Genomic DNA, 27,591 nt, shown 5'->3' on the forward strand with positions numbered 1-27,591 from the left:
TAGTATTGTTCCTTGGGATAACAACATAATGAGCTCAAGTCATGTGATTTCATAAAAACAGCAGGTTCTCAGTGTTTGGTATTTGAGTGGAATTAAAATTGCCAAAATGAGTTGATTAATAAACAGCCATTCGAAAAAACACGATTTTAATTAACGTAAGAGCAGCAAAAGATACAATCATGCCCTGCTTGAGTAATGATAACCGATACTCACTTTGTAATGTTTTCATTTTGACAGTGTGTCACGTTTCGTATTGAAAACTTATGATTCTTTGATCTGTATTTTTGTTCACATTTTCTCCGATTCTGTTTGATACCCATGTTTAAAATATTCGATTAAATCCATTAGACCGGAGTGTTGTGTTTCTCTTGTGCATCAGTACACACTTCAGCTCATTCCATATCCTAATGGTAATCTAGTTTAAAAAAAAAAAAAAACACAAATCGCTTTAACACCAACACAGTTTATTTGAAGAATTAAAATGTCATTGCATTCCATTTTCAATTTGTGAATGCCCTTCAATTAAGAGTCTTTAACCATAAGTTTAAATATTTTACAGCAAGGTCTCCTTATTTACAAGGGAAATAACAGCAATACATTGACACGATGAGTGTTTTACACAGTTTGGTGAATATGAGAAGGCAGCTGCGTTTTTTTAAATGACCATTTTCAATCAGTTTACCGTCAGTAAACCAATCATTGACTTTCAAGAGCTGAATGTCGTGTTCTAAAGCAAGGGGTTCTAAAGCATGGGGTTCTTGCAGCAAACTGTAACCAGCGTTTACCTGATGTGTGCCGATACTCATTTTCTGAGTAATTGCCTTCAAGAAGAATTTGTCAGCAGGTATTAAATAAATCAAAACACTTATTTATTAATGTGTTGATTTCAAAACACTTAAAGCTGCCCTTCTCTACCCTTTAGAATTGAGTACCAATCAATGGTAATTAACTTCTGCAGGCAAGACAATCGTATATAAAATATAACTGAGTTTAGTTAGTTTGATTATAACAGGTTCTATATTAAACAGATTATTATTGATTGATACTCAATAATTGTGTTAAAGAGGGAAACGGGGGGTCTGCCTTGTTTTGTGTTGAGTAACTGACATGTTTTACTCCATTTAATTAGCAATTATTTAGAAAATATGAGTAATCGACACACGCCAAGTGTTTACCCTTTAAAACTGGACACTCCTGAATTTACAGTGATTTTTACATCCAGGGTAAAAGGGAAAACATAGTTCTTTGGAAATCAATAGCACACACAAAAAGGTTATGAAAACCCTACTAAGAAATTCCCAACCACACCTGCATGTGCATCCAGAATGAAATTATTCCAACTGGATCTTCTGAACTGAGTCACACCCTTAAACCCAGCAAGGTATTTAAATCAAACACAAGGACAATCTACATTACAGCAGGCCTTTGTTCAGGTGGAAGTCACATTAATGGTCTGAAGAAAAAGGATCACAGTTAACTTTGTATTCATCCTTTCACAAAGCGCACATTCAAGTCCACTGTCAAGAAAATTTCACCACATGTCAGAAATCACTAGCACTGATATGAGCATGATTCTCAGTGGTGAATGAATTTGAAAGTTTCTAGCGTAGGAGTAGACTGGTATAGGATTGTGTAACAAAAGGGAGAACCTCGAAAATCGACAGAAGATTGAACATAGTGCATTTTAATAAATATCTTCTCCTTCCGTCGATATGGGTAAATCAAGGTTTATAGCAAAAGAGATGTAGCTGGTTCTTTTAAGCGAAGGCTAAAATGTTAACATTTTTTCCCTTCAGGAGTAAATCAACACTAAAAACCAATCTTGACTAGTAATATCTCAAGACACGACAGACAGCTTAATGAAAAGCTACGTATTTAAAACAATAGAACTGGATACATCGATGGATGGATGGATGGATCTTACTGCCTTGGAAGCCTATGTTAATTAACGAGAGGGAAATGCATCCTGCAGGGATACTAGAGCAAAACATCACGTGTGTTTACTAAAAGTCTGCATGTTTTTGCACAGGTCCTGTGTAACAGTTAATACAGTTGAGCTCATGCCACCAAACAAATGCAAACAAAAAATAAAAGAAAAGAAACCAACAGTATTGTGAAGAATAAGCTTCTGAACCACAGCTCTTCTTTATTAGATTGGCAGCTGGAATTTCACATCCACTTGAGCTTCTTTTGCCAGCGATACGATTTCTGAAAGCCTGACAACCTAGAAGTGGAAAGGAGGGACAGATTTAAAACAGAGCACTCAAGTACGATTCCACTTTATGCAAGACACTCGTGTGCTAATCCCGGATTTCAAGTGATTTCAAACCTGGAGGCCCAAACCTTCCAACATAAATAAATCATTTTGTACCTGGGAGGTATTTTAATACTGCTGGCGCCTGCTTACCCTGGCAGACAATAAAGCCGGAGTGGGCGAGTGCACGCTCCCAAAGCACAACAAAGCAGCTGACGATACAGCCATTAAAAGCAAAGCACACTGCAGTGCTGCAAGCCACACCTCGAGGCACAACTAGAGCACTCTAGAGTCAGTCTGAACACACCACCGGTTAAAAATCAGGGATAAACACGGTCCCAACTTCCTGTCCAGCTGTTATTAGGACACACACTCCAGATAGTCTACGGGACAGGAAATGAGAAATTATACTTTTGTGAATACAATATTTTATTGTTTTTGAAAATGTATGTTTATTCCAAATGTAAATGTGTTAGTTCATATATTATATAGAAACCACTGCTATAATACATTTCGTATTTGACAACTGCTTTCTTAAAGTAATGCAAGACCACATCTCATTGATTAAATCATCTGGCAACTCCCTATACCTGTTCATATAAAGTTTAACAATATGTATCTACCCTTAGGGTATTTAGGTAAATCCAGGTTAGATGCAAATCCCAATAATATTAGAGATGATCTTTCTGGAATCTTGTATTCTATCATATTAGACATGAATAATAATTTGATTCTAGAAGGCCCTTATCTCCTGACATTACCATAAAATGTGAAACTGTCTAATGTAGATTTTTTATTTTATTTTGTAGGGCGTGTAAATTCATTTGATGAATAATTGTGAACTGAATAATAATGTCTTATGCAAGGTGTTGAAAGCTTGATATTTTTGCTTACGTTCTCCCAATCATCGCCACTCAGACTCTCATTTACATCTTTTGACCAATTTCTTTTAACGTTTCCATATGAATTTAGAAAATAGTGAAAGTATTTGGGCGTATATTTTTTTGAGGAATTTTCAGAGGTAATATTGACAATGTGTATACAAATCTGAGGCATGATGTTCATTTTATAGTCTCAACTCAGAGGTGCAGAACGAATCTCAACCTTCCATTTCTGTTTTAATTTACATTTTCTGGAGTCCTATTCAGATTAACAGTGTTTTTAGGTTCTCTGGATCCCTAGATATTTTATGCCATTTAAATGGGTATTCATTAAATGCTGTAGGATGGCAGATTCTGGATAGTGGGAGGGCTTCTGAATTATTCAAGTTTATTTTGTGCACTGATATTTTGCTATAAACATTTAAAATGTCCATTAAATACGGTATCAAAGAACAAAGATGTTTCATTAAAACTAGAATATCACCTGCATACAAAAGTCATTTGGTAGGTCCGCCTTCTGGTCCAATAGTGTAAGGATTATTGCCCATATTGTCAGATAACACAGAAATAACGATCCATGATGTGGTATGGAACAGTGATTTAGAGAACACACCTCAAACCCCAGTTCACTAGAGCGGAAAAAAGCTTTTAAACAGACTTTAAAATTATAAGTATAAAATGTTGTCCAGATGCTAGCAATGAGAAGATAAATTACATTATTTAAACAGTTGTAGCAACACATGGGGATGTATAATGCTGTATTTTTTGGAACCCCAACACTTACTCTTCTTCTGTAAAAATATATTTTCTCCAAGGAGGGTTTGTATATCTAGATCTTTTTATAAAAACATTTTCTTTATGAAATTTGCCTTGCGATAAGTAGAATTTCTTGAATGATATTCTTGGATGATATTCTGCCATCTGGCATTCTTACAGCAGTAAAATCATTCTTCCTTTTAAATATGATTCCACTGCTTCCCAAAACACATCTGGGTGAGTTTTTAAAGGGTTATTTGTACCTATATAGATTTGTATCCCTTGTGCAATAAATGTAAGAATTTTTATCAAAAACCAAACTATTATAAAATCTCTTCTTTTTAGTTTTTTGTGCATTATCTGATAAGTCTATTGATCCAATTCTGGTTGATATTATATTCTGACAAAGTATTAGATGTCATAATCATGTCAATTCATGAATATGGATTGTGGCAATTTTAATAAAATGTGTAGACTCTCTATTGGGTTGTTGATCCTCCATTTATCTTTAACTCCCATGTCTTCCATAAATCAATGCACCGTTTTTCATTTTAAACTTTCTATGATTAGATTTATCCTTTTGTGCCATCACAGAAACCTCATCCGTGAAAGTGAGAATAAAAGGCTTGGTTATTGCCTTGTAATCAGCATTACTTGAAGTAATGTAATAATGAAAGTATGTTTATCTTTGGGATGACATGTAAACAATTTACTTTCCTGCGATATCCTGCTATGTTAATGTAAATTATGTAAAAGACCAATCTAAAGGGTACTATTCAAATGGCTTACCATTTTTGCAGCTTCATCCAAGTCATCACAGGCCAGGATCTTGAGGCTACTGGCAGCTATCAGAGCTTTTGCATCATCAACTCGTGTTCCTGGAAAATTAAAGTATCAAATCCATGAAGTTATTTATTTCTAGTTTTCTAACATTAACTGGTGTAAATGTGCTATAATACTTTTGAGAAAATGTATTGTCCCTAGTTTATTTTACTTCAGAACTAAAAGACAACTTCTCTTGTGAAATGAAAACGCTGCTAAAGCGACTAAGCAGGTCATCTGAACAACTGAATGACTAGTTCAAGGTAAAATACAAGCGTAGCTATATCCCTCGACTATGATAATCTGACCAGTGCTGAAGAATGTCTTTACTAAGTGCATGCAGGGGGTGTAGACCAAGGAGATCAACTTCAGCTTCTTCAGACTCTGTATTTTCAGCCTTGGGGAGGACGCATGTTTAAAAAAAAAATTACATTCTTGTTTGTCTTGGATGTCACACCCTATAATCATCAGTAGGGAACAAAACATATTAAGTCCCCCTGTCTCGCATACTCAGAAGGGTATAATCCATTATACCTGATTATTACCGCAACAAGTTCTTTAATATTTAGTTGAAGTTTTCTTCTTTTATTTTCATGTTGCCACAGATCCTGCCACCACACTATATATGCACTTTCTGTGCAACATGTATTAGGTTCCCCTCTCGCCCACAGAGTGAGTGGGGACCCTATACCTGCTGCACTGGAAGGGAACAAGCAGTGGCAGTATAAGTTGGCTTCATCCTAGTCGAAGTGAAAATAAAGTATAGAAGACACTAGCAAAATGATAAGGTAAGAAATGGATTTGAAAACTTTGGTTATTACCCCTGTAAGGCAGGTCGTGGGAGAAAAAGCACACGTCTAGGACTAATATTAGGTACTTGAGTCATTTGTGTGAAAAACTAAAAGGTCCAACAGCAAAGGGTAACAAATGGTCTGTGCAAATGCAGTCTAACAGAATTAATTTGAACAGTATGTTTCAAGTAATAGGCTGAACGGAAGAGCTGCACTTAAAAGACTGAAAATAAAATTAAATAAACCCCTCAGTAGCAGCCAGGGTTTTTATCTCATTCAACACTTGCTTTGAAATCCTCTTCTTGTATATATTTTTCAAATTATCTGCTTGTGGATGACGGCAGACCAGGAAATACAGACATGGTACTATGGGGATGAAGCACTGGTACGCATAATTATAATATAAAGATTTGTACAAAACAACACAAAACAAAAGGCACGACGGCCAAAAGAAACAGACATACAAAACAAACAAGTACCGTGATGGTCAAAATCCAGCATGGGTAGCAACTGTAGTAATCTTTCTTTGTATAGTCACTCATGTCTCATTTTTACTCCCTGAAATCCCAACCCAGGTTTCTGCCTCTTATGCAGCTGTGTCTGGATTCGATTGCTTGATAATCATTCAATCAGGCCCAGGAACTGTCTGCACGTGAACTACTTTGGCAGGGAAGGCAACCAATCCTTCCCTGCCGACCTAAAACACCTCTGCACAAATATATACATACATTTTAAATACTAATAAAACCACACCCCGTGCACCAATACATACATAATCATAAACAGACAATACAACATAAACCAAAATACACACAAGGGTGTGGTGTACCCTGCCACGCTACTTGACAGCAGATAAGATTTTTGCAAAAGTTACTGCCGAACCCAATAGCAGCACCAGAAAGTTTCTTCTGCACTTTCTTCTGCAGTAGAAATGGGACAATAACCTGTTGTTGTGATATTATCGATAAATTGCTCAGACTTGATTCATTTTTGTAATAAAATTATTTGTGATGATCGTGCTTATGTCTAAAAAGGATCAGCGCCACTGCTACCCTCTCTCTAAAGACTGGTTTCTAAAGCGATAATCGGGAAAATAATTCAATGGCTGTATTTTAGTAAAAAGCTGACAGAGAAAAAAAAAATAGTGTGTGAGAAAAAAAAAGAACTACTAGTAAGAAAGGCATGTATAGGCAACAATAAAAAAAAGTTTTTTTGGCATGCTATTTAGAAATACTGAAATGCTTAATGCATTCAGCTACCCAGTCACCAAACATGAAATTAACAAAAGAAAATATCTCTGTTTTGCAAACTGCCTTGTTATTATTGTCACTATTTCAATTTGGTCAAAGCATGTTGCCAGTGCTGCTTTCAGCAGATCTCAGTTGTTAATAAATAATTGTTCGGTACAGTTTTTACTTCTAGCAACGACATTCAATTTGCATGGCTGTTTAGTGCAAGAAGGCAATTTCCAGTCCTCATTTTAGCAGTACCACATTTTGGCAGTGCACTTCCTGTAGCGTGAGGAATGTGCTTGATATGTGATTCTACGTCATACTCCCATGATAATGGAGAGAATTTTGAGTTTTTAAACTGCATGTCTCAATTAACGTGTTGACAAGATTTAAGATAATTGTGATATTTGCTTTCAATCCTACTTTGTGGTATATTTCCTCTACTCACTAAACTAGTTTCTACCTGCATAATTCCATGAGCTTGCTGGCAGCATTTGGTAAAATATGCCATTTGGTTATGACCGTTTCAATAAGATTAACTCACTGTAAATTCAAAGAGAAAAATAAGTAGATGCTTGGTTTATATAAGAAAGAACAGTGTAAGCAGAAAAGTATAAATTGTCAATCTCTTGCTCTGGCTTGTAATAGTTCCGTTCTATATTAAAACTTAAGCTTCTCTGCAGGTTTCTCTTCAGTGAGCAAGCGCTTTCATAGGCCCAGCAGGGGTCTGACACGGATTGATTCAGTCTGAGTCATCACTGATTTGAGCTAGAAAGCCCAGAGTGAAGAGAAAAAACCACAATGCTTCACCAGAACGTTTAATTCAGAGATCCGACAGACTTGACAAGACCCTGGGGTTTCATCTCTTTTCACCATTCCTTTTTATCACTTTAAAACAAAACAACAATAAAAAAAAAACAAACAAAACAAAAAAATGACATTGGCAGCCTCCAGAAATGGCTCATCTGACATTCTGTGCTGCATCTGATCCCAATCCCTAACCTTCCTGACTGCATGCGCTATGTGTGCTCTAGGGGATCTCTTGTTTGTGTTTTCCCCCAGTCAGCCCTGCTGTGTGCAACTCTGCTTCTGTGTTACTGTTCTGTCGACAAGCAGGGTTTAAGCAAAGCAACTTCCCTCCCCCAAAAGATTCTATATCATCTGAAAAGGGAGTTAGCTAAGAGGGAGCTTTGATTACAGTGGCACGTCGCACATCCGCAGTGCAAAAAAGATAACTTCAGCTACTAAGATGTTACCTTCTTTAGACTTTGGCCAATTAAATTCAAGTCATTTTAAAGAAATTAATTGGTCTGTGCTTTGTAAATTATGCATATTACTACAAGAACAGGTGAAGTAAAAAAAAAAAAAAAAAAAAAAATCACACGAGACATACGGTGGTGCTTCCTCTGAAGGCGTCTAAATCAAGGCCCATAGTATAAGTGTCCTCTAGTAAAGGTCACTATGAAAAGTAGGTTTGAAAGGTTAGGAGTGATTGGGGGATGAAATTCAATGAACCGGTAATGGGATGGGGGGGGGGGGGGGGGGGGGGAATCAGAATTTCAATACTTGACAACAAATATCAAATGGTCACACGACAGCTCAGAGGTCAGAATGTTGAGTATTTCAAAATGTAAGAGATGCAGAAGAAGCTTCTATCTGAAAGTGATGTACACTACTAACCCTGTAGCACTCACCCGTTGAAAACAGGCTGGAAATGTACAGGGGTCTGTGCAATGCAGAAGACAGAAGGAGCTGGTTATAATGGCTATACAGGTTTTCTGGAACACTTTCATGTAACTGCTAAAACAATTACAAATACAACACTTTGATGATCGTCAGCAATCTGATAACAATACAAACCTTGTAATCGGACCACAATAGGAATCTTCAGCTCCAGATCCGTGACTGCCATAATAATACCTTGTGCAATGACATCACAGCGCATGATACCTCCAAAGATATTCACCAATATGGCCAGCACCTGTTGCAGACAATAGTAGCATTAGACTTTGAGCATTTATTTGGAAAGCAGAGAAGTAAGACAAATAAAATGCAAGGTAATATATTAAAGCTATTTATTATTTAATTTTCCCATAAACAATTAAATGCTGCACACATACAGATTTATACACAGATACATGATTCGGTTATCTATTTTGCCTCTTGTAGGTACCAGACAAATTCACATAAATATATAAAGTACAGTTCTTCTGGAATCTTTAGAAAGAAGCCGTTTTCACTGCAGGAAGTCTTGGAAAATATAACTTCATGTTAATAAAGCACACTGAATTTGGAATGGTGTATCGTTTCACTTTAACAGGATCATTGGTTTCTAAACCACACTGTATCAATCTCAGATTTTTGAGCACCCTGAAGAGCACATCTGTCACAAGAATTTCACCCTGCTGCTCTGAATGCACGATACACTTGAAGAACACCTACAGGGAAGAGGACTCAGGAACCCTGTACATCAGAACATTAGATTAATATTTGAGGCCCCCATCTCCACACCGTTTTTTTCTTTATCAGCCCTCGTCTGCTGAAAACTGCTCTCTACCAACAGAAGCATAGTTGGATTTTTTATCTTGCCTATTACCAATAAACCCGTATATAACATAATCTTAGACTGGGAGCATCTGTGTATGGGTTATACAGACACTTTACACTTTAGCATGTAAACAGACCTCATATTTCAGTCTGTTCGTACCAATATTCGTACACAGACAATCGCCTTAACCCTACAGTAACATATTTTAACCTCAATATCCTCGGCAAGGATGTTTCAATACTTGAAAGTATCTCTACCCTTCACACAGACTTTGAAAACACAAACTGTAGAAGTGTTCCTTTGTGGACCACAATGCTTGTGTATTCCTTATGTTGGTTGTCAGCACAATGCAAAGGTGAAAAATAACCTAATATGACATCACAGAAAAATACCCCACATTCTTAATATTTTTCCAAATATTTTAACTATGCCCCCTCTAACTTCTAAGCTGTTGAAAAAAGCTATAGATCCAAAGCATAGGCTGTTATCCTTTTTTTTCTTTTGGGACTGATTCAAATCCTTGTTCCATTACATGTATTGACTTAAAACATCCAGGAATTCCTATCAAACTACCTAAAATTTATATTTGCTTAAATGAAAATATACCTATTGAATCTTTACCTCTTAGACTGACCAGAGATCTGGATAAACTCATCCTGGTCAAATTTGTTAAGCTAAATCCCCTGCTATGAAGATTGGCTAGGCTTGACTTTGTTAAGCACATTTAGATTGTTATCAGAACTAAGTGTGGAACTTCAAACAGATTTTTGTTTACACCTTTTATCTTGAAACTGACAACAGGGCCGTGTAAAGTTCTTACCAGACCGAAAGTGAATTCCGCAAGAGTTCAATTATGAATTCCATAAGGTCAAAAATAGAGTACTGCCATCTAGTGGACTATGGAAATGGTTCAGTATGGAATTAAATTAATATTGTTTTAACACTAGAACCACCAGATTTTCAAACCACCACGTGGGTCACTTTGACCCATACATTTTTAAACTACTTTGTTATGAAAATGAAAGACATATTATTGGATACAACTCAAAATTTTTATTCATGAACATCATATCTAACATTTGCATCGCAGAAACTCTGTATTTAAATAGAAAATTAAATATGAGCGCATATACAGCACGACTACAAACAGAGAAAAAATATAATAAAATATTCATTTCAAATGTATATTTTAAATAATATACCTTCCTGAATAAATGAGGAAATGCTATTTTCATTATGTGATTATTCAATGTTCCGGTTAACAGGAATAAAACATATTCCATGATCAGTATTCATTATTTGTCCTTTTTAAATCATTTTTTCTAAGCACCCTAATAGGTTCTCACACAGACTGGATATATGTGCTACAACCCAACTCACTCTAGGCACTTGTTAAAATTAATTGCATGCTTTCCAGTTTACATAAATATTTTTTTTTAAAAAGCACAAAATTGGTACTTCAAAATTTTTTTTTTTTTTACTGCAAACGTTTGCACATTTAATACAAGCTAGGAGCTGAAGCTTATTATAAAATGTCATCCTTTTCTGAGCTGTGCTCCATAATATGAAAGCCATTTACATGAGAATCAGCAAGAAAACTGTAGATCTTGCTGTTTCATTTTTTTTTTTCTAAAGGAGCTTATATGCAGTTCTTAGCAGAACAGATCCCACTTGAATTAGGTTTTCATGAATTAGATCGCTGTTTTAGTCCAACGATGCCCAAGGTTAAAATTGTCACAGTGATATTTCTTTTTTAATAGAGCAACTTGCTGACTTCAGCCTCACAGGTTTTGAAACAGAACAGACTTCGGAATAACCCAAGCGCGTAATCAATCAGGTTCAAATGTTTTGAACCAAAGCAACTGATACACTTGCTTTTCTGCGATGACAGCAATACAATAAAATAAAAAGAAAGTTTCTCCTGGCCACGCAAAATGCAACAGCAATAACAATAATTTAAATACAAACAGTAGTGTTTTTATCATCAAGAGGCAATCTTGAAGTTTTCTCTGTGCAACTGCCTTCAACACAGCAAAAAACTAAATCTCAATTCTCAAAATATGAAGAGAGCAGAGAAGATAACCAAGTAGGGTCCTGGGTGTTCCGCAGTAGAAGTACTGTACTCACTTACTTGCATATTAAAAGACCTTCATAATAGAAGGATTTTCTTTTTGTGCTGAAAGAGTTCTGTAAAGTGTACTTACTATAATGGAATCGGCCACATTTGGAAACCTCACTTACCTTTTTGTCCGAAGTGATTAGTTTAAATGCATCTGTGACTTGCTGTGCAGTGGCACCACCTCCAACATCCAAGAAATTGGCAGGAGTCCCTCCGTGAAGTTTGATGATATCCATTGTGGCCATTGCTAAGCCGGCCCCATTAACTGCAAGAGAATTTTTTTTCCCAAAACTTTCATTTGCCAGATAGATATACATGGAAGATGTTAGTAGTCACACTGCAAAAATTCTGCTCAAAGACCCAACAGTTTTTCTATGATGTTAGCCAAAACAAGATGAACTGGAAAGATAGTAAATACAAAGCACTGTATTATATTGTCCTTTCAGATTTTTATTTATTTATTTATTTTTAAATTAAGGTCAGTTCTGTAGTTCAAAAAAACATGTAAACGTATTTGTAAGTGTTACAACAGTTAATCAATTAATGTGGTTAATCACAATTAATTGCTTTTCCATTTTCAAAAAGCACCATTACCCTAAATATTTCTCTGATAGTCTGATAGTTGTTGTAATATTGTCCATACAAATGCACTATTTAGCAGACATTGGGGCTTGTTTATTGAACACAATCTGAACATGCTCTTATATTTACTATACATTATACAGATTCTTTAGAAATGTATTTTTTTATAATCCTGGAATAGTAAAGCAGAGCAAAAATCCATAAAATTGGCAGAGTTTTTTTTTTTTTGTAGGGGGGGGGGGGGGGGGGGGGGGGTTGTTAATTATTAAAATAATAAAATAATGTAATCCATATAAAATTCGATAGGGATAACCATTTCACGCATCTCTACACTTGGGAACGCTGCTGTTCAGATGGCTATTTAAGTACCATTTATCAGGGTTCAAAAGAAAGATTTTCCATGCTTTGAAGACGTTTCACCGTTAGCACATTTTCTCTTGCTTTGATAAGCACGTCTGTGAGTGTGGAAATACACTGCCTGGCCACTTTATTAGGACCTGTCAATCAGACTGGATTTGGCATCGCCCTGGTGGGGGGGCACGTTCTCCTGATATAACCCGAGTCCTGTGATTACACTGGAGGGTCAAACCAATGACTTAAGAATCTTGAGGGTCAAGTCCACCCAACACTGCTGCACTTGTACCATGATGGCGATAGGCCAATTTCAAGACAAAAGGGTTTAAGGAACATATCGGTGACATCTGGCATTGTTAATGACAACCACAATCCCTGACATGTGTTCAGCATGTTTGAGATGAACTTGAACGACACATTCATCATCACAATCTTCTGCCTACATCACCATTTGCATGAAATGTTAACGACTGAATGGATTAACATCTCCCGAGACACTTCCCAGTATCTTAAGGAGTCTATGCCACAAGACTGCGAGCACGGAAAACGATGGCCCAACTCCAGATTAGGTAGAAGCCCTAATGAAGTGTCCTGGCAAATTATCTCAAACATTAATTTTTAGATACATCGTGAGACACACTCATCCATTTTAGATTAAAGTTGGTGTACAAATACCTCAGCACAGTTCACAATGGCATCAATCAAAGTGACCTACTTTTTCACAGTTCTTGCACCTATTTGGTTTAGCTCTTTAATGTTAATCTAAATCCCCTGGCTGGTTTTGATGAAACTTTGTTGATGCCATTGTTTTTTCACATTTTGTGAATTGTTGGTTCAGGTGACCTTTTTTTCATGGTACCATCACCAGTAATGGTATACTTATATCTTTGGCATTTCTATGTTTTTAACAAACCTTGCTGTAAACAACAGGTCTGCAGAGTGTTGTTCTAGGAATAGAATTTATGGTGTATACGAACGATTAGACAAGTACACAGAATTGATACCTAGGCAACCAATGTCTCCATCCAGGCCAATGTAGTTGAGATCAGATTTGGCTGCCTGCCTGTCTCGCTCGTCTTCTTGGCTCCAGTCCCGCAGGGCAAAGATTTTCTTCTGACGATACTCTGCGTTGGAATCAAAGTTTAACTTGGCATCCATGCACATCACTGCAACACAAACAAAAAAACAAAAACCCAGAGTCAATAAAGTGAATGCAATGGAAGTACAGTCTAATAAGGGAGATAGTGTAGTGCCTGGGGTTACCGTGCTACTGGAGTTGGAAATATTGGCCTGGCATAGTTGATGACCTGCATAGTTAATCAGTTTGAGAATGAGGAAGTAGATACATTCTACTGCACTAGGGGGAACTCCCCCATAGCCATTAAAAACCACATAACCATGAGACAGTGCAAGGGAAAAGAGCTAAACTATGCAGCAAGCCACCTAAACATGAGCACCTTTACCAGTTAGCTAACGATGTAGAAGCACAAGATTTGCTTTCTGAAGAAAACTACTGCTCATTATTACGTGTGGTCAGAAAGTAGGGAGACGACAGAGGAAGATGATGGCTGCAGAGGATTTCATCTGAAGGTTTCAATCAATAGGACCAAACACCCTGACAAAGGGCACTGGTAGTGAGGTGCAAGGAGCAGATAGGGTTTGTTTCGGGTTCAAAGCAGACCATACAGTCATAGGCTTTTTTTTTTTTTTTTACTCTCCCCTTCAGGGAATGGTACAGAACCTCTAAAGGGGCATGGTGTGAATAAAAAAAGAAGTTTAGTATCTTGTGCTCATAAGATAACAGCACAACTTATTATCTCGTGAGCGCGAGTTTGTGGTTTATCCTTGTAATAGATTGTGGTAACAGATTGATTGAGTTACATTTTGATCTCGAGCTCAAATATAAAATATATTATCTTTGTATTTCACACCCTGTAGCAATGTGCAAATGTGCCCATTGTGCTATGTCCCTTTAAATTTGGATCCCCAAATAGAGGGTTATTTGGAGCGTAAGGAGAGACATTTGAGCAGGGGTGGTGAATCAGAGAAATCAAACAAGTAGTGATAGCAGGAGTTCTGTTTCTTTCTTCTTTAAAACCAAACTAACAAAGTTTAAATAGGACGGTGATACACACTAATAAGGACAGAAGTTTTGACAGCTGCTTTTGTTCTTGGGATTAATCCTTTGGAATATTTTATTTTCCCCTTCGCTGGGGTGGCTGAGACAAAACCGTGTTGTGGGCTGCAGTAAGAGCTGAGAACTGAACTGCTAGAGACTACAGTGTTTGTTGTGAATAACAGGTCTTATTGCTGCAGGACTTTGGCAAAGACAACCCTGGGTTTTCTTATCTTTAAAAAACTGCTGCTGTGTTTGGAGGAAGCAAATTAACTTCAGGGCTCGTTATTAACTTATGTTTTCTGAAAACTAGCAGACGTTGGTTTAGATACATATTTGTACATAACTTACTGCTGGTAAAAAAAAAAAAAAAAACACGTGATGGTTTGTTAACTGCATGTTTTGTGTATTACTGAATCTTTTTGAATGCATATATTTGTAATAAATAATTTTTAAATGAATGAATATTAATTACCTCTTATGTACTGCTTTCTACAGTATAAAACACAAGACAAGCACAGGAAATGTTATAGCGTATTTCACTGACCGTCATGATAAAGTCAAGAAACTGAGTAATAATGTACTACATAGTGTGGAGTCGCAATCAACAACAGCTGTTGGGGTACCTAAAATATTAGGCTTGTATTGTATTTTTCTAAAAAATTAACACTTTTACTACATATAAAAAAAATAAAAATAAAAAAAAAACAGATACAATAAACATTAATGCTCATTCCCATATACAATGATTGGGTTTCTGCATCTGCCTTCCCCACATTCCAAACCCCAACAAAGTGTGTGTGGACCGTTGACAGCATACTTCATGTAACAAATCACTGTCTCAGCAATGGACCTATCTGTAGAACTGGGTCCTTGCAATAGCATGTACACACTCCTGTGCCTGTTTAGAATTTCTATAGGTTTTCCCCACATTTTATGCTTTTGACTCATCCAGATCACACATCCATTCAAAATCAGAATACGGTCATGCATGCTTTGCAAGGGCATGAGCTGCTCGAAAAAGCACTTTTAGCTTTAAAATCAGCTTTTAAATGTAGGCTTCTCACAAAACTGTAGGACAAAAAAATGAAGATGTTTTTGTGATATTGCCAAGAATCAGGTACCCAAGTCGGAAACACTGATCTTGTCTCCTACAAAGGAAGCAGTCACTCAAAACTGGAGAATATTATTAAACAGACACTTACCTGGAGCACTGCATTTTCGATCATTTACCTGGGCCTTGCATTTTCTATGATTTATCTGGAGCATTTTCTATTTAGCATATCCTTCCATTCATACTTTATTGCAATCACAATTATTCTCAGTGGTTCTAGGTTCTGTTCTCATTTTTCTATAAATCTGTCTGTAACTCACACTGAGCTTTTCTTGAGTGTCCTAAGTTCTGTAACTGAATTCAAATCATGCGGCAATGTTGCTTTAGCCACACCTTCTAAATATATATAGAACCAACCACACCTGCATGCTGACCTGAACAATCCCTGTCATTCAGTCTCAAGCAGGCAAACACTGTGTGGGCTGATGTCCTCTTGAGACCACCTAACACATACCATGCCAGGTTCTAGCCCAGGCCTCCACAGGTGAAAGGCTTTTTGGCAGCCGCATCCTGGTATACAAGGACAGTTTAAATCTCACTGATAGAAAGCCACAGTACCGCTTCCAGAAGAGTCTTCCACCATGGGGTTGATCTCCAACATGGAAGCGTCGTACTTCAGGAATAAATTGTACAGCTTGATCATGTTTTCTGCAGCCTCGTTGATCAAGTTAGGCGGGAATCCCATTTTTTTTGCGACCTGCAGTACAGACAGCACACAATGAGCTAGAACCCCTAAAACACACACCCACACTTTGAGCAAACCTGTTAAGCTTTCTATTGGTCTAGCTGAACAAAAGTTATTCGAATTGTATGCTAGTCTCACACGACTCATTTTAATACTCAATACTGGTCTTCTATCTTGCCTATCTGATCAAAGCAGGTCTGTATTTAGAATCCTGCTCATCACTATTAAGGTCAACCTAGCTAGCCTTCTCCTTTTTGCACCTTTCTCATTGAATACAATACCTTGACAGCTTGTTCCATCTTGATGCCTTCAACAATATCAACTGGTTCCTTGATGATGGCGTCAGGATTTTCTGCAGCTACGTCTTCTATATTGACACCCCCCTGAGAGCTTCCTATTAAAACTGGGCCCTTTAAATGGAAATCCAAAGACAACATGATTGAAATGTGAATGGAATGCACACCACAGTCTTGACCTGTCTTAAACATACAGCATCTACCAGAAGAGGCAAAATTTTAAAACAAACGACTAGAAAGCCATATCTGAGAAACTGAATCTGGGACGCTGAAAGGTAATAAATGAATTTGGTAAATCTGAAGTGCAACAAATAAATATGTATTTATGTGGAAATATGTCTTTCTACTACTCGTGTTGGGTGTTCTAAAGCATATTTTGGATATTTTTGATATCTTGTAGCAGTGACATCAAATGGCAGTTTCACCAAGCTCTCCGCAGCAACACCTAATCTGTAAAACCAAAACGCATGACTTCATGAGATCTATCATCTTAAGTAAATGGTTAATTCCGCATGGTATAAAAATAAAACAATAGTTCTTGGTGGGTAACATTTGTAGTAAGCTTGGGACCATCATCCCTCTGTGTTTAGGTCTCCCCTCACTCACTGATTAATGAACATAGAGGGAAAACACAATGGGCCATATTTCCATTCTACATGAGTTAAGTGCTTTTTTTTTTTTTTTTGTTTGTTTGAGAAAAAATAATCATTTTAATGTTACCAAATGAGAAACAAACAACTTGAGGGTGCTTGGGAGACTTGTATTATATTACCTAGTTGTTGGTTCTAGCTTGTCAGATTAACAAGTGTTTTTTTTTTTTTTGTTTCTCTATCCACAAATTTGCAGTTAAAGACTAGAGTAGTCACATTGAAACTATAGCCCGCTGGCTCTCAATGGGTAATATAAAACTAAAAGGTAATGTGCTGTTTATTTAACAACACATTACACACAAATCTCCATCACAACAGACAAGCAAGAAAAGTGTACCTCTTCACAGCTCTACATAAATGTGTGACATTGAAGAGCACATAATTGCTTATTCTTAATTGCTGCCATTAGTTTGCATTGATAAAGTTAAAAACCTAAAAAATGAATTAACAAAAAAAAAAGCATATAGCTTAATGGCTTACTGTAAAGGAGTTATACATGTAGCAGATCTGAAACAAAATTTCAAAAAAACTCACTGTTTTCTTTACTACTGTGCCATCTAGTGGCAATAACCAGGAATTGTCACTGAAATCTGAATAAAAATGAGACTACACAAAGTAAAGCTACGGATAAAACTACAAAATGTGCAAGCACTCACTTGATAGGACCTTTCCATTGTGATTGCAAAGTAGTACTCCCGCCTCGGGTACCTGCGCTCACAGATAAACACCTGGTTGCATATTCTGCCCTTCTCCCCTGTCTGCTTTGTAAATAACTTCTTCCCAATCATTTTGGCGGAAACATCTCTGGCTTCTTCAGGGCTAAAAATAAAGAATTAAGTCATTTTCTAAACCTGGGTTTCTTGTCATGTAAACTGGCACAGATATTAGGTGGATTGTGTTGCAATAACAATTTTGAAAGAAAAAATAACCAAGGCTTTAAACCAAATTTCCCTATATCTCATTAGCAGTATACCATGGCAAATAAACAAGATGGCATGGTAACGCAGAGCAATATCTTTTAGTGTCAAGCTTTTTATCCATCTTAAATTTACCAGTGTATTATATTCAAACCCTGGGAATATATTTTCCCCATTATAACAATTGCTGAACATAGTCTCTGGGAAAAATCACTTTGACTTTTAGAATCTATCCACCTCCTTCTCAATAGCTTTGGTACAATTGCCACTACTCATCTCATCCTACTACTATCGATCCATTCCATATAAAACACAATAAGAAACCTCATTTACATCCTGTACCATGAAACGAAACCATGAAATCAAAAGACAGAACCTTAATTCACCAGTCTGCACTGTTACTCTACATTTATGTATTAGCGGGTTTTGAAGCTCACACTAGCTGCACCCAGTCCTGTTCTCCAAAACTCCCCATTGTTTAGGTATATTATTGAAACGACCAAGCGCCAGGTGTTTGAACAATCAGACCCCTGTTAAATCTGAACACAATTCTCATCATAGCATGAATAAGTCACACCTGGCTAACATGCAGCTATAAGGGAGGAACAATTTGACATCAAACTCCTGGCTCATCATTTAAAAGGTAGTTCTGAACCCCAGGACTGGGTGCAGGGTAGAGAGTGACATTAGGACGGGACTCCTATGGTACAGGAATACATTTCTCTTTATGTTTGTGGGAATGGATGGAAACGGAAATGAAACTGGCAGGAATGGGTGGGACCGGGAATAAAGAGTTTTAAAATCCCATGGGAATGGAATGGAGTGGAACTGAAGGCTGCAGGGAGAGCAGTACAGTACCAAACTTTAGAAAGTCAGACGAGATCCAAGAACTGTAATATTAAACCAATCAATATGAGATGTTATAAAATTAAACCAATCAAATGCAGACTTCTGGGTATCCATACATATATTTACCAAGACACACACTATAACCCTCGTATCAACGACACTTTAATTGACACACCCCCTTTAGTGATGTCAGTGGCCCACCCATTCAGCTCAACACCACTGCATCTTGGCGTCGTTTATTGCAAACAACATTTACGGTAAAACTGTAAAATACCTAAACTAATTTTAAATGTGTCAACCCCAGCAAATAATTGGATTAATAAAACTTATTGGGAGTTCAAGATGGAGTGAAACTCAAGACTATGTCCCTGAAATGTTTTCTTTTTTTCGAAAATCAACACAATATGCATAATAAAATGATTGAAGCAGGTTTGTGTGGTTCTTGTTATTCTTGTAATGGGTAATATGGCAGTAGAGAATGGAATTTTAAAAATTCAACTGGGAACAGGATGAGAATGAAAAACACAAGATTAAAAGGGTAACCTGAAAAATATCCTGCCTGAAAGGTCTGTCATACAGCGAGCGGTTAAAATAAATCAGTCTTCTCTTTTTCTTAAATATCACAGGATGGGATGGGACAGAGCATTTTTTGACAAGACGTGATGGGTCAGAAATGAAAACCAATTATATGTACTGATCAATACGGGACATGAGCAGTTCTGGAGGGACAGGATGGGAACAATAACTACATTGATTTTTTTTTTTCCCCAAAAGGTTGGAATGGGACAGGAACATTTATGATGGGACAGTGTAGTGTTGTACATTTTGTTTCTGCAATTAAGACTTCATAAATTTTCTATGACAACAGTTTCCCACCTCTAATGCTGACAAGTCCCCTAGCAAACAAAGCTCAGGAGAAACTGGGCATTCAAAGCACACAGAAATGCCGGTAATATTTCAGGCACCCCCAGCTAAAATGCTTTGGCTCTGGACACAGACTGTCTCCACAATCAATTACCTAGTTCGTGTTGCTCCAGGGGTGCAGTTTTTCAGAGTTGTGAAAAAATAAATAAATAAAATTAGAATCTGAACAACACTATTACTAAAGAAAGCAGTAGCAATGGATTTTAAAACAAGAGTGCCTGTAAAAAGTCACTCACGAGAAAACAATCTTGACTCCTCCCTTCAAGCCTCCTTCGAACGTGCCTTTTCCTCTGCCACCAGCCAAGACTTGTGCCTTCACTACCAGATCCTTGGAACCTACAAATAAAAACCACATTGTATTGGAGAACGATTTTGTACTGCAAGCTTTCTGTCATAATGCACTTTAAAAAAAAAAATAATTTGACAAAAAAGAAGTGTTTTGTATCTTACTGTGGGGATTTCAAAGGTCACTTCTACAGAATGTTGCACAAAATGATAAAATAAATCCTTTATTATCCAAGCTAACTTGGAACAGGTCAAATTGTTTGGATAAATCGGATTACAGCTGTTTAACTGTTTAAATCACTTTCCCCATTTCCCCTAAAATGATAACCGTTTTATTTATTTATTATTTTTACATAAATAACATACAGCACTGCACTGTTCTTTAAAAATACCAGAGATTTCAGTCTGAATCCAAATAACAAAAAACTACAAAGTAGCATGACCTCAAATTAGACAATGGCACTTAATGGGTTAATCACATCAAGGCAGAAGAGTATGCCACACAAGAAGACAGGTTACCAAAGGAGCCGTTCGGATAATGGTTTGATTGTATTATAGAAATAAAGATAAAGCTACAAGAATGTCTAGATTTTTTTTTTTTTTAATGAAAGAAAAACATTATACATTTGTAATCTGAAGATTTAAAATGTACAACAATAAAAAGGTATGGATTACTAATTTTAATAGCAAAAAAAAAACTGACAATCTGGGTTTATTTGGTAGTTGAACTACAAGTAGTCTGTATGACAGGTTAACAGCTCTTAGAATAATGGTAAATCTAAATCAATTGCAACAATGCACAGTAAGGAGGTCACATTTTGGCAGTATGCTTCTGATATTATTCTGTACATATTACCCCTTCTTTTACCTCAATAGTTTTGCAAGATGTTTAAGTGCAAAAGCGAGTAGCGCTGGATTAATTTATCATGTAGTGACGTGCAAAATAAAGTCTAAGATCATTAATGACAAGTGTTAAAATAATATACAAGTGTGACGCAAAGGAAAAAGAAAAACAATGCACACAGAACGGATCCTCATTATCACACACCTCACAAGATTGTATGAGTGTAACACATTATAGCCAAAAGCAATCCAGAACCTCTACAAGAGACTTTGAGTGTATGATAAAAATGCAGTTTTTGTGTTCACAATGTACAATTTGACAGACAGACAGACAGACATCTGGACAGACACTATCAGCACATAAGATTTCCATACTAGTGGCAAACAAGCAAGTGGATCATGCCACATTTATTTCGAGTGAAAATATGCTTATTAAAAAGAGAAAAAAAATCATAGCAGGCAACTGTACACATTCTAAAGCAATCACCATGTATAAAACTGTCACATTGCTGTGTATTGCCTGGGATTATTATTTGCAGTCACAAAAGACCTGAAATTACAATAAACCTCCACTCCAAATAAAAGCATAGTTTGGACATTGAAATCACTTGTTTGTCGCTACTTGTGCACTGCACCACTTCTACACTTGCGCACTGCAAACCACTTTGCCACACTGATATAAAAAAATAATAATAATATAGAAGTAAGAATAAGCCACTATCAGACAGAATGACAGAACTCAGATACTTAATAAAGTGAAAAAAGTATTTAAACAGTTCAGCATTATTGGTCTTCATATGCACTACCAAACCAAATAAATAAGGGTGTCCCATTTCAAAGATTAGTTGAGGACAGGAATAGATAAGCCCTATAAAAAGAAGCTTGACTGACAGCATGAATCTGTTGCTCTAATAGGGCTGGGTAACTTTTGCTGCATTACTGGCTTCCATAATGTATTGCAGGGCTCTTTAAAGTCCGGCCCGCGAGAGACAACCAAGTGGTCTGCTGACAGTCAGCAAAAATTATAAAAATGAACTAAAACAAATATGAAAAAAACAAAAATATTAACACTGTAAATCAATTTGTGAGTTAGACGTGTGTCTTATTTCTGTATCCGGCAAAGCAGCGTGTGCATCACACCACCTCTTTCAAGTCGCTAATCCACTCAGTGTGACTCGCACAGCCAGTTCCACTGACTTCCACTTTGTGTACTCTGTGGGGGATTTCAGTTTTTCACCTTTGTTGCTATTTAAAGTCTTATTTTGAAAGTTATACAAAAACATGGCTCTCTGTACTCTAGCTAGTAAGAATAGAAAATCCTAGATTCAACAAGGAGTGGACCAATAAATACTTGTTTATTTTTCAGTCATACTATTAATATGACAGACACAAGCAAGGGAACTGCTGCTGAGTGAATCTCGGTTCAAATATTAACAGAAAGAGACAGTTACGACTCAACAAGAAGCTTGTACTTTGTTTTGTTCTTACAGTACTGTACTTCCTTTCGTTCATTTGCTCTAGTCGTCTTTTGGTTTGGTCATTATATCATACATGACCAACACGACAAGCACTTAACGGTAAACAATTTTTTTTGAAAAATACTGTATGTGCGCACTGTCCTATAGACTATTCTGCACTGTATACCTATACACACTGTACAATAGAGTATTTCTTTTTAAAAGACAGGTCAGTTTAACATGCTTACCTTAATGTAGATTTTTTTTCCTAATCCATTGTTTTTTGAGATTCATTAAAAAGTATGCAAAAGACGATTAACTATTTGGTCAGAAACATCAAATGTCATAGTTGGGAAATTAAGTAAAACGAAGAAACATTATAATATTGATTTCCCATATGCTACTGTCATCTCTTTCCATGGAACTAATCTGTTTCTTTTTTAACTTATTCAAGTTTTCATTTTTGTGTCAAAGATAGAATAGAAACACAAGACACAAGTGTATTTGTTTTAAGTGGCACACTCACATATTGTGTGATAAAAAAAATTTCTGTACATTTCTACATTTCTACATTTCTACTTTTTCAGTTAAATTACCTTCCTTACTACCACATTAAGTTCTCGCTCTCAGACTGTATATTATAGTATAACAGTATACTATTAATATGTCATATACATTTTAAAATCTTTGGAATGATACACTGTTAAATGTTCACAGTTCTATGATTAAAGTATTATTCATATGGTAAAATGTCTAAGTCTTGTTCAATATACTAACATTATGTTATATCATATTTATTCTATTGCCTTAAATGTGCAGAGTAAAATACTTCTGACCCACCTACTGCTACCTTTTTTCCAATCTGGCCCCCTTAAAAAAAAAGTAGTTGAAGAGCCCTGGTGTATCGCAACTAACTAAGGTGATTCAGAAGATGTTATCATTTATACAGGGATAAACTAAGAGCAAATGCATTCGGTTTTGTTAATTAAAATCATAGCAGGTTATTGATTCTCAAATGTCTGTGATATTAAAAAAGAAATAAGTGTGCATTGCAGATTTAAACATCTTATTTTTTATAATGTGTGTGTGTGTGTGTATATACACACACATATATACATATATATAAAACACACACACACACACAAAGAATGTAAATAAAATGTATTCAGGACTTTTGACATAGAAGTCCTTCCACAGCTAAAATGCCACACATCATAGCACAAATTTGGAACCCTGTTCTTGCCATTAGTAGAATTTTCAATACAAATGGTTCTGAGATGCCGAGTTTGAAGCTGGGGTGTATTTATAGGATTAGACTCAGTTAATTACATTCCCCTCCTTTACGGGGCCTCATATTAAATAGCGATATAATATAACAGGAGATATTTGAGCATGTTAAGCCACACAATGAAGATTACCAAACTGAGAGGGCCAGTGTGTTGTAACTCTGCAACAGGTTTAGCAAGCAGCCATTTCAACATTCATCCAGATACAAGCGACAAGGAGCATGCTATTTTTGTGATCAACAAGGACCTTGGCATTCCACAACTGTGGTTTGAGCGAATGATCAAAAGAGCCTTAATGACACATTCTCAAGGGCGTCATAACAAGCGAGCAAAGAGGGAGCTCCCTACTATAAAAGTAGAAACATGCTGTAACTGTTAAGGATATATGATGTTTATGAAATTAGCTTAAAACAATCACAGCCACACAGTGTGGCAATACCAAAATTATATGAAAAAAATACTGTTTCACACCCTAAACTATGGCAGCATAGATCCCAAAACAGGCACTATTTTACTGATACCTGGTAGATTTGCAAAAACAAACAGGGGTGCTACTGCATGCAAAATACTGCAGTACTTTTTATTAAGTAGAGTGGCTCATCCACTCCATGGCTAGTTCACATCCGGGCTGTGCAAAGAGGCTGAACTTTGCTGGGGACCCCTAGGGGGGCGTCGCATTGACTCCGACGCTCCCGGGGTAGGGATGGGAAAACCGGCAGGGATTCCTTCTCCTCATCTCGCAACGGCGAACCCTGAGCACATTGAGTGTGGATAAAAAGCAGGGCTGATCTCTGTTCTTCAGGATCGGTAGCCCGCCCACCTCTGCTCTGGGTTGCTCGGCGTAAAAGCAATCCTGGCCTCAGGTTTGTGAGATCACAGGATGCTCACACGCCCTAAGAACGTCTGTGCTGTGTGGGGACCCACTGCGATGAGGAGAAAAAAAACATTATTGGACGTATTGATACATTCACATAACTGGGCTACTAGATATCAAAGACTTCATTTTCCCGTAGTAAGCACATTTTGTTTGAGTGACACTCACTCTGTATCTTCCCCTTTCATCGACTAAAACCTTTACAGACGCTGATCTGATCTTTGATAAACACTACAAAAAAAAAAAGTTTTACAAACAGTCAGCAAACAAGGAAGGAATTAGATGGGAGGATTTTAATTGCAAACTGTTATCTGTATGGGAACTTACTGGCAAGAATGCACATAAGATAAACTACTCAAAATGTCTTCTTATAATACAGAACATTATGAAAATTAGCACATCACAAGAGTATACTGTAAACCATTTTTGCATGGCTACACATATCGAACCGGTAAAAGCCACCAACATACCTATCTCTTTGGCAACTAAATAGGCTTCTTCAGTGGAGCTTGCCACCACTCCCTTGGGTACAGAGATACCCGATTCTTTCAGCAGCCCAATGCTCATGTATTCATGCAGGGAGAGTGCCCTCTGCTGCTGCTGCTGCTGCTGCTGGAGTTGTTGGAATCCATGACTAGCAAATAATCCAGAAGCTCCACCAAGCACCTGGTAAATAGAAAGAGAAAACTGTAGAGCTGTATGGAGCTGAACCAGCACAGTCAATCCCATCAGAGCAGTGCTTTGTTTCATATCTAGCTTCCTTTTTCTTATTATGTGACAGATAATAAACTGAAACATACAACAAGACCACCGTACAGTGGGGACAGCAGATTTATAACTAAGGATTGATCAGTATAGCAGTGAAAACTGGCAGACAGAGGTAATCATTATATCTAGGACTACTATACTGGTAGTTTAAATCTCTTATTGCAGGTCTACATATGTTCCATATTGTTCATGTTCATACATGCATGGTTTTTACAGCCATGGTCCTCAAAACTATTTCGAAAACATTCTACACTATTTACAGTAAAGAGAAGTGTAAATACAATTTAAAAGTTTTTTTATTTCCTTTATTAGTAGACACAAAGACAATTCTTTTGGGAATGTGTTTGTTTTGCATTTGGGAATTTCTTTAGCTAAATGTGATCAGTACTTTAAAACTGAATGTTTTTTTCAGCTCTGAGTTTAAACTTCCAAGCACTATTTTAAACCCAAACGACCCCAAATAAGGTAAATACCACTGGACAGTTGATATGGTTAGGTTAGGAGTTCAGAGTGACAGGTGTTGCATTATTTGTATACCGCCAGTAAAAGCATGCATTATTATTATGATTATTATTATTATGCTTATTTATTATTATTATTATTATTATTATTATTATTATTATTATTATTATTATTATTATTTATTTGGAGACACCTTTATCCAAGGCGAATTAAGTGTTACTATTTGAGGTGAAGGAAATAATGTGCATTTGCTATTTAAAATGTAGCTTTGTAAGCTGTTTAACTGTGGGACGTGACCGCTATGTAAGCTGTCAATAATTATGCACTTCTACCAGTACTGTTTGGTTAAAAAATGCGAGGGGCGGAGGGCACAACATTAGGCAAACCCTATGACTTTTCTTATCATTGCATGGCAACCCTGACCTTTCCCCAATTACAGTCTACTGTACTACAAACATAACAAACCCTTATTCCATTTGCAACACCGGCATATGCTCTCCCGCAGTGTGTGATGCAAAAGAGATGATCTTGGTTCAAAAGCATTAGTGCCCCGAAATTCAACATCAGATAAACTGTTTTTGGCCTCAATTCTACCACTCCGCATCATGCATACAGTAACACCCCGGTGAAATATCCCAGCAGTGATTAAAATGGGTTGAATATATCACTGAAGCTTAGTTTGAAGGACAATCACTATCAGTCTCCCTTATCTCAGTGTGCAACGAGGACTGGAAGTCGGACTACTACAATTTCTTAAAAACAGATGGTTACATATGCAATATAAACTGTCTGGGACATTAAACGATTGATTGCCCATTCTAAATACTCGCAAACTGAACTGTCAAGCGTCAGTGTGGTAATGTCAAGTTTGACCCCTTCGGTTTTAAAGCAGTTTTTACATAGTTGCCCTTGCTGTCTAACCCAGCTCTCCCACTAATGCCTCACGGGGACACTGTCTCTTCCCCCCCTGGTCCCTAGTACCTTGGCTGTGGCACTGATCGCCTTCCTGGACCCGGAATTCCTCAGCCCCACCGAGACCCTGCCACAGATAAGAGACGTCGCCATCTTTACCCCAGAGCACAGACTGTACAGGCAATGGACTTGCGCACAAGGCTAGTAAATTGCATTCTGCGGCTGCGCAACCGCACCTACAGATGACGCGATTTTTTCTTTGAGATTTTTGATAATTGTTTGTTTAAATTTCTTCGATCTTCAAGATCTTTGTTTTGTTTATAGAAACCTTCAGAATTACAAACAATGCTTTCGTCTGAGTCTTTAACTTCTACTGAAAGATTTTCTTTGCAGTCTTTTTAAACCCATCAAAAAAAAAACTGTTGCTGTTATGATTTAACATAACATTGTTTCAGTTTTGTACTCCGCCCAGAAAGTTTATTAACCGCAGAAGACAATCAGTGTCTGCCGAGTCACTAAGCGTGGCCTTAAGTCTAAAATTTTTTTATGGTATACTGTGTAAATATTTTTAATGTAATTAATTTATTTAGTCTAAAACATGTCAAAGAATATAATATGAATTATTTTTTTCATAAACTTGCAATTTATATTGTTTTTGATCACCGAAACACATGTGTTACCATTTGGTCACGCTCAGTTTAAGAACATAAGAACATAAGAACATAAGAAAGTTTACAAACGAGAGGAGGCCATTCGGCCCATCTTGCTCGTTTGGTTGTTAGTAGCTTATTGATCCCAAAATCTCATCAAGCAG

General features: G+C 36.8%; 1 protein-coding gene across 1 annotated transcript; it reads right to left on the reverse strand.

Moving 5' to 3' along the window:
* Positions 1–658: 658 nt before the first annotated feature.
* On the reverse strand, positions 659–26,947 carry LOC121327861 (succinate--CoA ligase [ADP-forming] subunit beta, mitochondrial-like). Its single transcript, XM_041272141.1, has 11 exons — positions 26,847–26,947; positions 25,106–25,301; positions 20,127–20,226; positions 17,857–18,019; positions 16,536–16,664; positions 16,128–16,266; positions 13,344–13,505; positions 11,526–11,668; positions 8,597–8,717; positions 4,681–4,769; positions 659–2,224 (listed from the first exon to the last, which is right to left on the reverse strand). Exons 1-11 carry the CDS (start codon positions 26,928–26,930, stop codon positions 2,150–2,152), a joined length of 1,401 nt encoding a protein of 466 aa, XP_041128075.1. The 5' UTR covers positions 26,931–26,947; the 3' UTR covers positions 659–2,149.
* Positions 26,948–27,591: the final 644 nt, after the last annotated feature.

The sequence above is a fragment of the Polyodon spathula genome, chromosome 15 (assembly GCF_017654505.1).
Source record: "Polyodon spathula isolate WHYD16114869_AA chromosome 15, ASM1765450v1, whole genome shotgun sequence".
In the NCBI taxonomy this organism is placed as follows: domain Eukaryota; kingdom Metazoa; phylum Chordata; class Actinopteri; order Acipenseriformes; family Polyodontidae; genus Polyodon; species Polyodon spathula.

Excerpts from the sequence above, each read along its gene's own strand:
- LOC121327861 (XM_041272141.1), bottom strand. The coding sequence starts at position 26,930 with ATGGCGACGTCTCTTATCTGTGGCAGGGTCTCGGTGGGGCTGAGGAAT. Across the intron at positions 25,302-26,846 it reads CGATCAGTGCCACAGCCAAG|GTGCTTGGTGGAGCTTCTGG; the intron begins GTACTAGGGACC and ends TCTATTTACCAG. Across the intron at positions 20,227-25,105 it reads TTTAGTTGCCAAAGAGATAG|GTTCCAAGGATCTGGTAGTG; the intron begins GTATGTTGGTGG and ends TTTTATTTGTAG.